Source organism: Pseudonaja textilis, chromosome 4, assembly GCF_049901715.1.
Source record: "Pseudonaja textilis isolate UNSWEBS1 chromosome 4, rPseTex1.2, whole genome shotgun sequence".
In the NCBI taxonomy this organism is placed as follows: domain Eukaryota; kingdom Metazoa; phylum Chordata; class Lepidosauria; order Squamata; family Elapidae; genus Pseudonaja; species Pseudonaja textilis.
In genome coordinates this window covers 58,183,205-58,197,028 of record NC_141993.1, presented here as the reverse complement: position 1 = coordinate 58,197,028, position 13,824 = coordinate 58,183,205, and the positions used below count along the sequence as shown (strand labels likewise).

The following is a 13,824-nucleotide window of genomic DNA, read 5'->3' as shown; positions in this document are numbered from 1 at the left end:
TATTATTTCAGGATTATGCTTTAAAAATTCTGGGGAAGTAAATTAGGAATGCTGATTTACAAATCTAAATGTTGTTTTCCTAATGGAATGTATGATCTCCTAATAAATGTACTACAGCATGTAATTATCATGATACAGCAGCTTATCCTGATCAACTTAAGATAAACTGCTCAAAATAAGTGCCAAAGAACAATTAAGTCTTGTTCTGCATAACATTGTGCAACCTGATCATATATATATTTATTTATATATAGGATCAGGTTGCACAATGCTATGCAGAACAAGACTTAATTGTTCTTTGGCACTTATTTTGAGCAGTTTATATTAAGTTGATCAGGATAAGCTGCTGTATCATGATAATTCAGTGGAATGCCTTCATAAAAATACATTTATTAACTCACCCATGTGCATGCCAACATAAGTAAAGTCCTAATTTAGCCACTGAACTTTATTTCTGAAGTTAAATTATAAAAGATAATGTTACAGTCCAGCCATGAGTGGCATGGTGGCCTACTGGTGAAGGCGCTTGCCTTCCACACAGAGGTGGGCAGCTGCCGGTTCATACAGGTTCATCCAAACTGGTTGTTGCAATTCTGCATGGTTCAGAGAATGCAAGATTGCTGCTTCTGTGATGAGGGGACCCAGAAAGTATCTGGGTCAACCTCACCCAGCTTCTCTTCCTCTCACAGCCAGCTTTCCCAGTCTGACTTGATGCAGGCTTCCTCCCAGGCCCCTGCCTGTTGTCCCCTGGCCAGAGAAAGCTAGGCAAAAAGCCAGACCTCACCGGTACCCAGCCTCGCTGACAGCAGCCTTGGAATGGGCCTATGTGAGCTGCTTCCTGCATGAAGATAGACTGGGGAGGAAGAATGTGAGGCAGGCAAAGGGGCGAGTGAGGGGTATCCACAGCATGATGGGCCTGGTGGACTTTCTAAGCCTGCCTAAAGCATTGAGTGTGTGTGTGTGTGTGTGTGTGTGTGTGAGAAAGAGAGAGAGAGAGAGAGAGAGAGAGATCCAATCCAATCCAATATTGGAGAATTATATCAGGACTGGCAGCAGTGTGCTCTCTCACTCTCACGCATGGGTTCACACAGACACAGACATACACAGAAACACACATACACAGAGGTTGGATCGTTCTTTCTCCCCCCCCCCCAAGACCCCTGGATTCCCTCCCCAACCCTGCCTGTCCCATATAGGTACCACCCACACAAATGACAGAATTGGCCACACCCACTCAATTACATGACCCTCCTCTAGCCACACCCACCCTGCCAGTCATTAGGGCAGAGAACAAGTTGTTAAAAAATTACAGCCTACCACTGGGCAGATGTTTCTCTCCTAGGGCACAAACTCCACATAGGTATCAGCAAGGTCATCTGGACAGGAAATGCTCAGCTCCATCCAGTCGCCCTAACTCTGCCGTGAATTTAGGGCAGAGCCCTATATACGTCTACTTAGAAATCCTGACAAGCATATCTCCAGGTTTAAGAATATATGATTGTAGCCTCGCTTATAAATATCACTTCTTTCAATGAACTGCTTTCTGATATATTCAGTCAAGCATCTTAAGGATTTAATGTATCTTTGACCATAATTGATCAACATTCCATAACATGTTTCAAAATCTTACTTTGATACATTGTTTTTAAGCAAAAGAATATTGAAAGTTAGATATTGTGAAATATGAAAGGCTTAAAATGCCATCTTTTGTTTGCTATTTGTTTGTTGTTAACTCTTTTAGGTATTAAAGCTATGCACCTGGGATTTTTCTTCTAATTTCCTCCCAAATCACATCACTGTAAGGAAGGATATTAGCAGATACTGGCTAAAATTAGTTGATACTACTGATTGTAGATTAAGACCTAGATTGCCCAGATGCCAGTTTAGTGCCTTACCTATTATCCCACACTGGATTTTAGGCTGTTCCTGATCCAATATATTAATCATCATGCCATTGGTGGTGCAGCAAATAGAATGTAGTACTGCAGCAGTTTGGCACAAAGAATCTCACCAGGGTCAAGGTTGACTCAGCCTTCCATCCTTTTGAGATCAGTAAAATGAGGACCCAGATTGTTGGGGGCAATATGCTGACTTTGTAAACTGCTTAGAGAGGGCTTAAAGGCACTGTGAAGCAGTATATAAGTCTAAGTGCTATTGCTATTGCTATCTACACAATTTCTATGGATAGATACAGTGATTGCTACGAGACACCAAATCCCAAAAGTTGGTGGTAGAAAGGTGATGATACTTTATCCAATTTATCAACAGAAATATGTGCTCCATATACAATAGAGCTATACTTTAAATATGGATGCACATTTAAATTGGCCCAAAATTGTACATCTGGGTTTATCAGAAATCATAGCAGGCTCAGTCAGGACACTGTGTTGTGTGTATAATATCATGATAAGAACAGTAAAGTGGAACAAGTATGCTATGCCGAGATATGTCCTGCATGATCTGCCAAACTTTTCTGTTACATGCTCTTTGGATAATGCTCTTCGGATAATGTTACTAGAATCTAGAGGTCATTGCACTGTTTCATATGAATCAATAAGAACCTGCCAAGTTTACAAAACACCTCAGAAAGCACACGAAGTTATCTCTTAAGTACTGTACAGCATTAGTAGCCCATCACTCTTAAGTGCAGCATGATAACCCATCTGCCACAGTTCCAGACATTGACCTGAATGTTCTCTTTTACTGTTTTGGTACTGCCATCAAACTATCCATTGGTTTTATGTGAATTTAATACACAATTTGCAGAGATTCGATAGGAAACATATCTTTCCCAAACCCCAAATAGGAGTAATGCTTCTGAAGAAGAGGAAAGGCTGAGTTAAAATGGAAGCCATGGTAAAAGCTGCAATCTCTTTTGATGGAGGCAGCAGGAGTTTTCTTATGCCACATGATCAGCTTTTTTTGGACTTTACAGATCAGGGTTTCTCAACCTTGGTAGCTTTAAGAAGCGTTAGGCACACACGTGCACTCAGCCTGTGCTCACAGAACCGGTTGTTAAATTGGTTGCAGCCCACCACTAGGTAAGGGTACCCCTCGACTTACTGTATGTCTACCATTGAGCCTCAAATCTCTGTTGCTAAGCGAGACAGCTGTTCAGTGAGCTTTCATCCACTTTACGACCTTTCTTGCCACTATTGTTAAGTGAGTAGTTGCAGCTCTTAAGTCACATGGTTGTTAAGTGAATCTGGCTTCCCCGTGGACTTCGTTGGTCAGGTCGCAAAAGGGGATTGCATGACTCTGGGTCACTGAGACTGTCATAAGTAAGAGTCAGTTGCCAAGCATCTGAATTTGGATCACTGACTATGGGCATGCTGCAATCATCATTAAGTGTGAAAAACACTCATCAGTCCCATTTTCCAGGGACTTATGTAACTTGAATGGTCACTAAGTCAGTCACATAATCTGTCATGCCCCTGGTGGAGACTGACTCTGAGGGAGAGGAGGAACAGCTGATGGGGACTGGAAATGTGGCTCCGGAAGTTGTGCAGGAGGCTGGGGAAGGACAGAGGCCGGCTGGGCAGTCAGAGGAGGACCCAGGCCCATCCCTTCTCCATCCTAGGGAATGCAGGGAGAGACGTGGTCTACAGGGGAGGAGAGGGTCTTGATCCTCTTCATAGACTGCAGCTGGATAAGAGGATGGACATGTGTACGGGCCAGTGCTGGAAACAAAGCATGGAAATATCTCTAGTTTATGGTTCCTCTCTTGAGTTTGGCATCCTTCCCAGTGTGTGTTCTGATATCTGTGGACATCTTCAAGCCCTTATCTTGCCTGGTTTGTGTTGTTTTTTACTCTTTATAATTTATAGGCATTTTTAGTTTAAACGGCATTTCCTCCTTCTTGTAACTGCTCATGTGGGAGTTTTTTGTCTCCAGTCAAGGATATTTGGAGCTTGGAAGCAAAGTGAAGGAACAAAAGGGGCTTTACCTGTTTTTTTGTGACTGTGTTTATTTTGTATCCCACCCTAGGTCATCATACAGTCACTAAATGAATCTGGCTTCCTTGAATCTCCATTGTTAAGAGAGACAGCTGTTCAGTGAGCTTGGACCCATTTTATGAGCTTTCTTACTGTTAAGTGGATCGTTGTTTAAATCAGTCAGATGATTAAGAGTTTTGAAAGTGAGGCTATCAGTATGAACTGCATAGGAAAGCCAATTGGCAACCATCACAATTGTTGGAGCAGTGATATTATAAGGGCATCGGGTTGTATGTGCAACTACTCAAGCTACTGCATCCTGGACTAGCTGTAACTTCCAAATGTTCTTCAAGGGCAGGACCATGTAGCACACACATTGCAATAGTCCAGTTGTGATGACCCAGAGTGTAACACAAATGTAACAAATTCCAAAATGTAAATAAATGTCATTTAATGCCTCCAACTTGGGTCTACTGTTCAACAATTCTCAGTTAGAGGTAAAATGTGCTCAAAAATAGTCTTCAAAGGAAAGCAATACAGTCCCAACTTAATGAGCAGATAGAAGGTTAATCTTCACTTGTTACTTCAGATCATCAGCTAACGATCTTAGGGATTAGGTCTGTCTTCTCACAGATCCCCTTGTCTTTGGTCAGTGATCTTAGAAATTAGGCTACTGCGTGAATTAGCAGGGCTGCACTCTGAGATCAGGACCTCCGATGTGGGATTTGATGATCATAGTTGATTGATGATGTAGGCGGCAGTTTGGGCAGCAGTTTTACTGGAAGGTTAGCGCTTCGGGATCAGGCTATCAGCCGTTGGAAGTTCGGCAATTGGAGCTCTGCCATTGATCGAGGCTACAACGGGTTTAGGGCTACAGTGCTGCTCTAGAAATTAGGAGCTTCGGCTCCTCAGGATCTCCGGTGCAGGCAATGGTTTTATAGGTTTTTATAGGTGGGAAAGGCTCCAATGGGCTCTGGGCTACAGTTAGAGGTAAAATAAAAAACCAAACAAACTACAATGACGAAATTTCCTCAACGGAAAGGATAAGTAATTACCAAATTCAAGGAAATAACAAGGCACAGTCTGTTGGAAGGATGCCAATCAAGATAACTTCAGCCTAAAATAAAACATGCTGTTTTGTAATTGTCTCTCTTATATACTAGTCTCCACAGCTGCAACCATTGAGGAGAATCATGGGCTGTCTCCTCTCTCACAAGCCAAGTTGTTGCCTTCTCCGTTCCTCCCTGTGTGTCCTAGGATGCAGAGGGGATGGGCCTGGTTCTTCCTCTGACTGGCGAGTTGGCTTCTGCCCTTCCCCAGCCTCTTCCACAACCTCCAGTGCCACACCTCCACTCCCTGTTGGTTGTTCCTCCTCTCCCTTAGAGTCCAGCTCTACCAAGGGCATGACACTAGTTGATAGGTAAATAAGATATGACTAGACTATGAATAGGGCCTCCTATTCTGCCCTCCTGAACCATAAAGAACCATAAATCAGTATGACTGTACATAAAATGGAATTCTGCAAAGGCCCCTTTGAATATAGCAATAGCACTTAGACTTATACCACTTCACAGTACTTTATAGCCCTTGCTAAGTGTTTACAGAGTCAGCATATTGCCCTCAACAATCTGGGTTCTCTTTTTTCGGCCCTCTGAAGGATGGAAGGCTGAGTCAACCTTGAGTCTAGTGAGATTCGATCTGCCAAATTGCAGGCAGCTGACTGTCAACAGAAATGGCCTGCAGTACTGCACTCTAACCACTGTGCCACCACGGTTCCTTGTTTGTTATCTGTTCATAAAGTGGGAACTACGAGTCCAAGCTCGCTTCCAAGATAAAAGCCAGAATTGTATGGGGGAATGTGACCCTATCTAGAACTAAAACAACATTTCTCTGGAATCAGACGACTTTCAAACCCAAAGCTACTCCTTCTTGCTGGGATTAAACGTGATTCAGTGCCTCTCTATCCAGATTCTAGCATCTTGACACAGGAGCATCACTTGGACAGATTCATCTGTTTTACCCTGATTGTAGCAAAATATTTTTTTCTGTGTCAATTAGCTGTAGGGGAAAAAATCAGATTTATTTCCTAAATCTGTTTCATATTCATTGATATAAACATACATATAAATCCCAGGAAGGGACTGTAGTAAGTATAAATTGGCATGAACAAGTTCTCAAATTTAAGCCATATTCAATCAGGAATTTCTCCTTGAAATTTTGAAGAATAAGAACAAATCACTTTTTACTATATTGGATCAGACTGAAAAGTGGCCAGAACTGAAACAAAGCAGCTTCCCTTGTTATTTCCTAAGATCTCTAAGTATTGCTGTTTTCAACTCAGCCTCTTCAGCCACCATGACCATTGTTGAAAAATACTAAAAGCTGTAGATCAATAACTTTTCAAGGGCCACAACTTCTTTCCCTTGATCTTGCAGAAACATACCTTCTTCCTAAAAATAAAAACAACAATACATCTCTGATAGTACTACACTGTATATTTTCCAGGTTAAACATGGAGCAAGGATCAAGCCTTCTTTTTTGCTCTATGCTGCTGCTGGTGATGCTTAGTAGTAACCATGAAGTTGCTGCAGAAGAAAACTCTCCACAACCTCAAGGATCTTGTGCAAATTGGATGGCTGGAGCACCAGGTCACCCAGGTCATAATGGAGTACCAGGGAGAGACGGGCGGGATGGAAGAGATGGCCAAAAGGGAGAAAAAGGAGAGCTAGGTAAGAAGCTTAAAGTTTAGCTCATTTCTGTGAGAACGGTACGCTTGATGTGCAGTATTCTCTAATCTACTGTCCTCCAGGTGTTTTGGAACACAATTCTGGAGCTCGCTAAGGATTATGGGAAGTGTTGTATAATATATGTCGGTGACACCAAGTGAGTAAGGCTGCTTTAATTCATTTCGATCAGACTTACAGTTTAATGGGATGGAGATGATTATTTATACCATTGTTTCTTAAACTTAGCAACTTTAAAATGTTTGGACTTCAACTCTAGGAATTTCCCAGCCAGTATAGCTGGCTGGGGAATTCTGGGAATTGAATGCCACATATCTTACAGTTGCCAAGGTTGAGAAACACCAATTTACACCAGGAATTCTCAAGATAGTCCTTTAAAAAAAAAATCTTTAGATTTATAGGAAGAACATATAGAAATATAGAATGCTATAGATGCTCCAGAAACAGAATGTTGATGTTAAAAGAAAATTTGAATAGTGTTGGTCCTGGGTCATTAGGTACACAGAAAGTCAAACAAGGTGGATGAAAGAAAAACTGATGTAGATTTAACTGACTGGAAAAAATGTGTTTATTTAAGAATATTGTATCTAGTTTCTCTTTTCTTTTCAGGACTTCCAGGGCAGAAAGTAATATTTGAACAATGTTGCTTGCAGCCTTCCTGGTACCTTTCAGATTTGTTTGGCCAGCAACTCTTTCCAAAAACATCTGCTGGAAATTTTGAAAGTTGCATCCCAAATGCATCTGGACAGGTCATATCACAGCAGATAAACAATTAAAAAATATTCTTTTTAATTGTCATTTTATGACAGTAATAGAATCCAATAATGAAGGAAGGCACAAAGTAAGAACAACGCTGTAAAATACATTCCCAGACTATATCAAGTAGCATATTTAGGAACAAATTAAACATGGCATCAGATATTGAATGTATATATATTTTCTAGAAGAGGATAATTAGTTTTTTCTTCTCATGGCTTTCTCCACAATATATTTTAACGTGACAGGCGAAAGAAAGAATAGCAGGTAATTAAAAATATAATTTTAAAGTTGAATTCTTCATTGAACCCAGGGAAGAAAAAATCATGTTTACACCAGAGGTGGTATTTAGCAGGTTCTGACCAGTTCTGAAGAACTGGTAGTGGAAATTTTGAGTAGTTCGGAGAACCGGCAAATCCCACCTCTGACTGGAGATTTTACAGTATCCTTCCCCTGCCATGTCTGCCAAGCAACTCCACAGAATCAGAAGTAAAAAATTTGAGTCCCACCACTAGTTTACACACATTAATTTTAACTTTCAAAAACTACTAGACAATATAGTAAGATAAAACCCAACAAATTAAGTATTAATTTTTCAAAAAAGAAGTGGGGATGACAAAGGAGTAGAAGTTTCTAGGAAATACCATAGACTAAATAACTTAAAATAAAATTAACTTTTTTTATTTTGGATTTTAGGGAGGTATTGAACTGACTTTGACAAAAAAAAAACATGTATCAACAATTCACTGCTGCAAATCAGTGCATCCTTTTGTTGTGTATAATTATTATTTTAGTTATATTATATGGTGAAAGTTTTCATAACTGGTGGTTTGACAGATTTCTTTCTAGTTCTAGAAATATACAAACTGCGGATATCACATAGGAGAACAAATATATCCTGAATAAATTGTGATTGTTATTAACTGCTTTAGAATGTTAGTGGAAGGATATAAGCCAGGTATCAAATATACAAAAACTGTGATTTAGGCAGAGGAAAATCTATATCAGGATTACATCATTGTGCTGGCTACCCAGCACACATCATTTAATTACATGGGTCTCAAAAGTTTTAGCAGTATATAGATTTAGCCTTGTCCAGGATGAAGAGACATCATTCCACCTTAATAATGACACACAGTTCCCCTTGGGTAGCATTTAGCACGTTGGAGAGCCAGTTGGTTTTTGTATAATTGCTTGTCTCATTCTAACAAGTTCTTGATTTACTGCTGCTAAGGCATTAACAGTAGTGTTCAAGGACTGTGAAATGAGAGCTGCAAGTTCATTAACTTTAATCATGATGTGCCCCACTCCAGCAGGGGAAATTAAAGATACTCCATCGTCCCAGTATTAAAAAGCACTCCTTTTTTTGCCATCTATGGTACCTTCCAAGTGTAATAATTTAAAACTACATGAGTGGGCAAAGTATATCAGTGATTGCATGACCTCTGTAGATTAAAATAAATAAATAAATAGATCAATGAATAAGTAAAAGTGGGCAAAGTGGCTTTAAAATAATAATACAACCAAACTATCCCTAGGCAACATCTTTTTAGCCAATTGAGGGGAAGCTAAGGCCACACACATGTTCCACATGTTCCATATTCGGTGCACCAATTTGCAATCCTGTAGCATTCCCGCAATTTGTAAACAGAGACATTGAGCTTTCTTTCTTTTCAATATAAAGTGATTTTGCTACATTTTCCCAATATTGTTTTATCTGTTCTTCCCATCTTGAGATACCGTCTCTCTTTTTTTGTGAGATGTTTTCTCCCAACAAAAACCTGCTGATTTGACTGTCAGAACAAATAAGGGTATTATGCAAACACAACTATTAAATATCTGCTACCCGTATGTTGCCATTCATGTCATGATTGGTTATGATGCTTACTGGCACTTTTAGCCTTCATCCCTGTCTCATGATAACTAAAAGCAATATTATGAGAATCCTCATTATCATTACCATGAAGAGCTTATCATCAGTTAAATAGGATAAAGAGATATTTTTAATATCTTCCTAAAAGCATCTAGCTGATAATAACATGTCCTAATAAAGGCTCTATATACAATGGGAATCCACCATGTCCTTGTACTGGCAAAGTAGAACAAAGCCAACTATCATATCCCTTATTTATTGATGCATACTTATGCATCCATGAGAGATACTGTAACTATTCGTGAGACCTCAGTGTTCTGCAGAAATTACTGCAATCAAAATAAATGGCAGACTGAAAAAGATGCTTATTTAGGAGATAGAAGATGGTTAGAGTATCATTATCCTTTTTCTCATTTAAAATACTTATTTCTTCTTCTACCAGCTCTTCCAACCTTGCTAGTTTACTAACTGGTTTTTGATAACATTCTTTCTTTCCTATTGATCAAAATGCCTCTCAAAGTATTATCTTCTATCCTATCTAATTTTTTATGGACAGATAATAGATTTTTTCAGAAGTAGCTGGGCAATCCATTCCCATTCCTCAATAGAAACGCTGCTATCTCCTCCATTACATAAAACAGCATGGAGTTTTAATTGGTAAACTGATCTCTTACATCAACTAGCACCTGGATTCCCTTTACAACTAAACTAGATCTGAGGACAACCTAACCATATGTGCCTTGAGGTATAGAAATGCAAATTTCCAGGGTATTTTTTTTCCAATTTTTGATACAGTTATGATCACAGAACTAGAGATACAGATATCTAAGTTAATTGCTTTTGGAGTGCCCCTAATAGCACTAGTGAATCTTTAGGGTTACCTGCTTCCAATGGTATTTGTCTATTTAGCAACACATTTTAGGAGACTATTATTTATAGACATATCAGACTCATATCCTGTCTACCACCTTCCCTTCCTATGGAACAATATTTCTCGTGTGATTAGAACGGCTCCATATCTTCTGGAGCTGGCAGGGAGTGGGACAACTGCAATTACTGATTAATGGGCTCTCATAGCCTCATATTTAATAGCAGTTGAATATGGGGATCTTATTTGTCTAAAAGTTGAACACCAAAATTTACAACTATGAGGGAGATGAAGCTAGGAGTCATTCTACCTGATCTTGATGGAGTATTATAACAAAACCCATAACTCTGAGAATATGGGAGGAAGTCCTTGGAATTCATGAGTAATAAATTCTGATAAACAATCACAGGATTTAACTCCAACTATAATATTAGTTATAAGAACTGTTATTGCCATTTATAAGAAGACTTGTTAATTTTGGTGTCTTGTCCTTCTGAAAGGAAATAGAGGGCAGTATAATATAACCAGCTAAGAGTCTTCAGTTGAATGAGAATGAACTATCCTAATAAAAAATCAATTTACTTTATAGGTGGACCTGGTGAAAAAGGAGATAAAGGATCTTTAGGAGTGGCTGGTATTGCAGGTCCTCAAGGAGTGCCAGGTATTCCAGGAAACCCAGGGTTAAAGGGCGATAGGGGGGAAAGTGCCTCTGTCTATCGATCTGCCTTTAGTGTTGGTTTAACATCCAGAGTTTCTTATATTAATATTCCTATCAAATTTACAAAGATCTTCTACAATGAACAAAATCACTATGATACAGTTACGGGAAAGTTCCGAGCCACCATTTCTGGAGTATATTATTTTGCATATCATCTCAGTGTATATGCCTCAGATGTGAAAGTTAGTTTGTTCAAGAAGGACACAGCAATCATAATCACCTATGACCAGTACCAGAAAAACGATGTGGATCAGGCTTCTGGATCGGTTTTACTCCATTTGGCATCGGGGGATGAAGTTTGGCTACAGTTATATGGAGAAGAAGAAAACAGTAGTGTCTATGCTGATAATGTTAATGATTCAACTTTCATGGGATTTTTACTTTACCCTGATATAAATAATGAGTGGTAGAATGGGGATGGACTAGGGAAGATGGAAGAACAGTCAAGCATAATATGGACTCTATTTTTCTTGTAGATTTCTGGTAACGTTAGAAACACAAAATAACCTTGAAGGTGATTCAAATTTGAAAGTTTATTGCTTGGATATTATAATAATTTGTATGTGTAAATCATCAAATATTTGTATTCCTTAACATCACTTTAATGGTTTTCAGTTCACACATTCAGTTGTCTGTCATGCAATAATCAGATACAATAAAATAAGCATATGCACAAGCATGTGTGTGCATGTACACACACAGACACAAGATTTCAACCTGTACTTATTCAAGATAATGTTATCCTATGTTTATTTATAGTTACAGCAACAAAGAATAAACACTGGATTTACACAATGTATTAAGCCTTAATGAAATTTGGTTTTGGATTAGCATGTAATATAGATACAGCAACCGTGGTTCATAAACCATATTTCATAGCATGGCATGCTGTGTGAATTTAGCTAATTATGATTTTTTTAAATAAACTATGGTAATACCATGTTGTGTGAATCAAGTCAGTGAGATAAAGCTTTAGCGCCACAATTGTCAGAATGATTTTTGTTTAGACTTAAATTAAAACTCATATCTTTGTTCCTTTAATGGTTCTGTCTGGTTTCTTTCTTTCTTTCTTTCTTTCTTTCTTTCTTTCTTTCTTTCTTTCTTTCTTTCTTTCTTTCTTTCTTTCTTTCTTGTAATAGTTTCATCATAGATTATAGAAGCCTTTATATTTAGAACTTCAGACATTATATTGAATTATAAATTAAAAAATTGTTCACTTGTAGTTCTATTTCTTTTGGACTTAAATTATATTATTTTGTAGGAAAATGCTACATGCTGGGATTAAGTTATTGTTTTATTCAGAAGGTCTGGGTTCTTTGATTAAGACAGATAATTATGAATTAATGTGGAAAAATTAATCCCTACAAGAACCAACATTGTGAATTCTCAAAAATGGCTGGGTTGATATTTGGCTATTATAGAGCAATTACTGCTCTCAAGCAATGTGCTTGACACTTGGAAGCCTACTTGGCTAATCTCCCTACGTATAATTCCAAGCTATAAAAACATTCCATGTAAGTGAAGTGTTGTTGTAGAAACAATCCCCTTAAATTCATACCCCATATTCCACGTATATTGAGCCTCCAATAGGGACACAAGGCCCATTTCATAATTCCGTATTTGGTGAAGTATCCAGACATTTTCAACTTATTTTAAGTAGAGCTATTACTGTTGGATAATTATGATAAAGTTTCCTTGAATGTGACAAAATGTTGTATCTGCAAAACTCAACATGCATTGATTATTTCAATGGTGTAGTTATAATTTTATGTTTGTTGAATTACTTGAAGCTGAATATTTGCTTTAAGTTGCAGAATTCTAATCAGTGATCATAATAAAAAATGAAGGCATTAAGGCAGAATTGGGACAAAATATGTCTATTCAGTATTCACAATGAACCCTATGATACATAGTTGCTATTAGTCCATTACAAAGCACTCAACTTAGCTATTAAAAAGCCATCTTAGTTGTTCATAATTAAAAATCTCTACTATACTTTCTGTCATTCGTGATTTTTCTTTTCTTAGTTTTTTTCCCTATTATGGAAATGACTTTTAAGAGGTGAGAGTTGCCCATCTGTTTTTAGGTTGGAGATGCAATTTCTCCTTTTTCTTTATTCACTTTCTGCCACACACAAAAGGATTCTGGTTATTCCATTATGGTAATAAAAAAAGCTTGTAAAATTATTTTAAACACTATTTGCTCAGAGTTAACAATATATCAGTCCTATCCTCACCAAGACTGAATAGTCTAAAGGCCATAACACTTAAAATAAATATCACTGCTAGATTTATTAAGATTCATCTCAGTGTTTAAGAATATTTAACATTGTCAGAAAGGAACAATCCACTGTGGATGTTAATATAAAAGAAAATAGTGAGGAATAGTAAAATACAGTAAGACATAACAGAAAATAATTTAAACTATAATTGAAAGAATTATTGAAATAATAAGACATTCTAATGTATAACTCGGACTAAACTATGATTCCCTTGCATGAACATCCTTAAATTAACTTATCTTTCAAAAGTACAGAAAGCAATTTCCTAAAAAAGGAGAGTAAGTATGAATATTTGAAAAAAGTTGTTTGAATGGAGGGAATATATTACAGTAGTTCTTTTAAAATCGAAGTTAAGAAATGGACTTATGTACCAGGTATTCTAGCAAAATTAGTCATAAAGCATCAGAAGCGAATCTAAAAGGATATAAAGTCATACATAAATCATATTTTTATGCATAATTGATTTGTATTAATATTGTTAGCATCATTATGAGATATATTTTTAAAAGGCATAGCAGAGAATCTTAATATATACAAGTACATATTATTCTTTCAAAGTTTAGCCTATTATGAGATGATACTTAGTTCCTTGTAACTCGGTCAGTAATTATCCATCTTCTATAATTTAGCTTGTTGCTTTTGGATCACT

General features: G+C 37.7%; 1 protein-coding gene across 2 annotated transcripts in view; it reads left to right on the top strand.

Moving 5' to 3' along the window:
- Window positions 1-11,878, top strand: part of ADIPOQ (adiponectin, C1Q and collagen domain containing) — a 30,966-nt gene extending 19,088 nt beyond the window's left edge. For both annotated transcript variants that reach the window (XM_087933161.1, XM_026701473.2), the window contains exons 2-3: window positions 6,441-6,664; window positions 10,766-11,878. In XM_087933161.1, coding sequence (XP_087789287.1) covers window positions 6,441-6,664; window positions 10,766-11,304 — 763 coding nt within the window. In that variant the 3' untranslated portion in view covers window positions 11,305-11,878. The remainder of the gene's footprint in view (window positions 1-6,440; window positions 6,665-10,765) is intronic.
- Window positions 11,879-13,824: the final 1,946 nt, after the last annotated feature.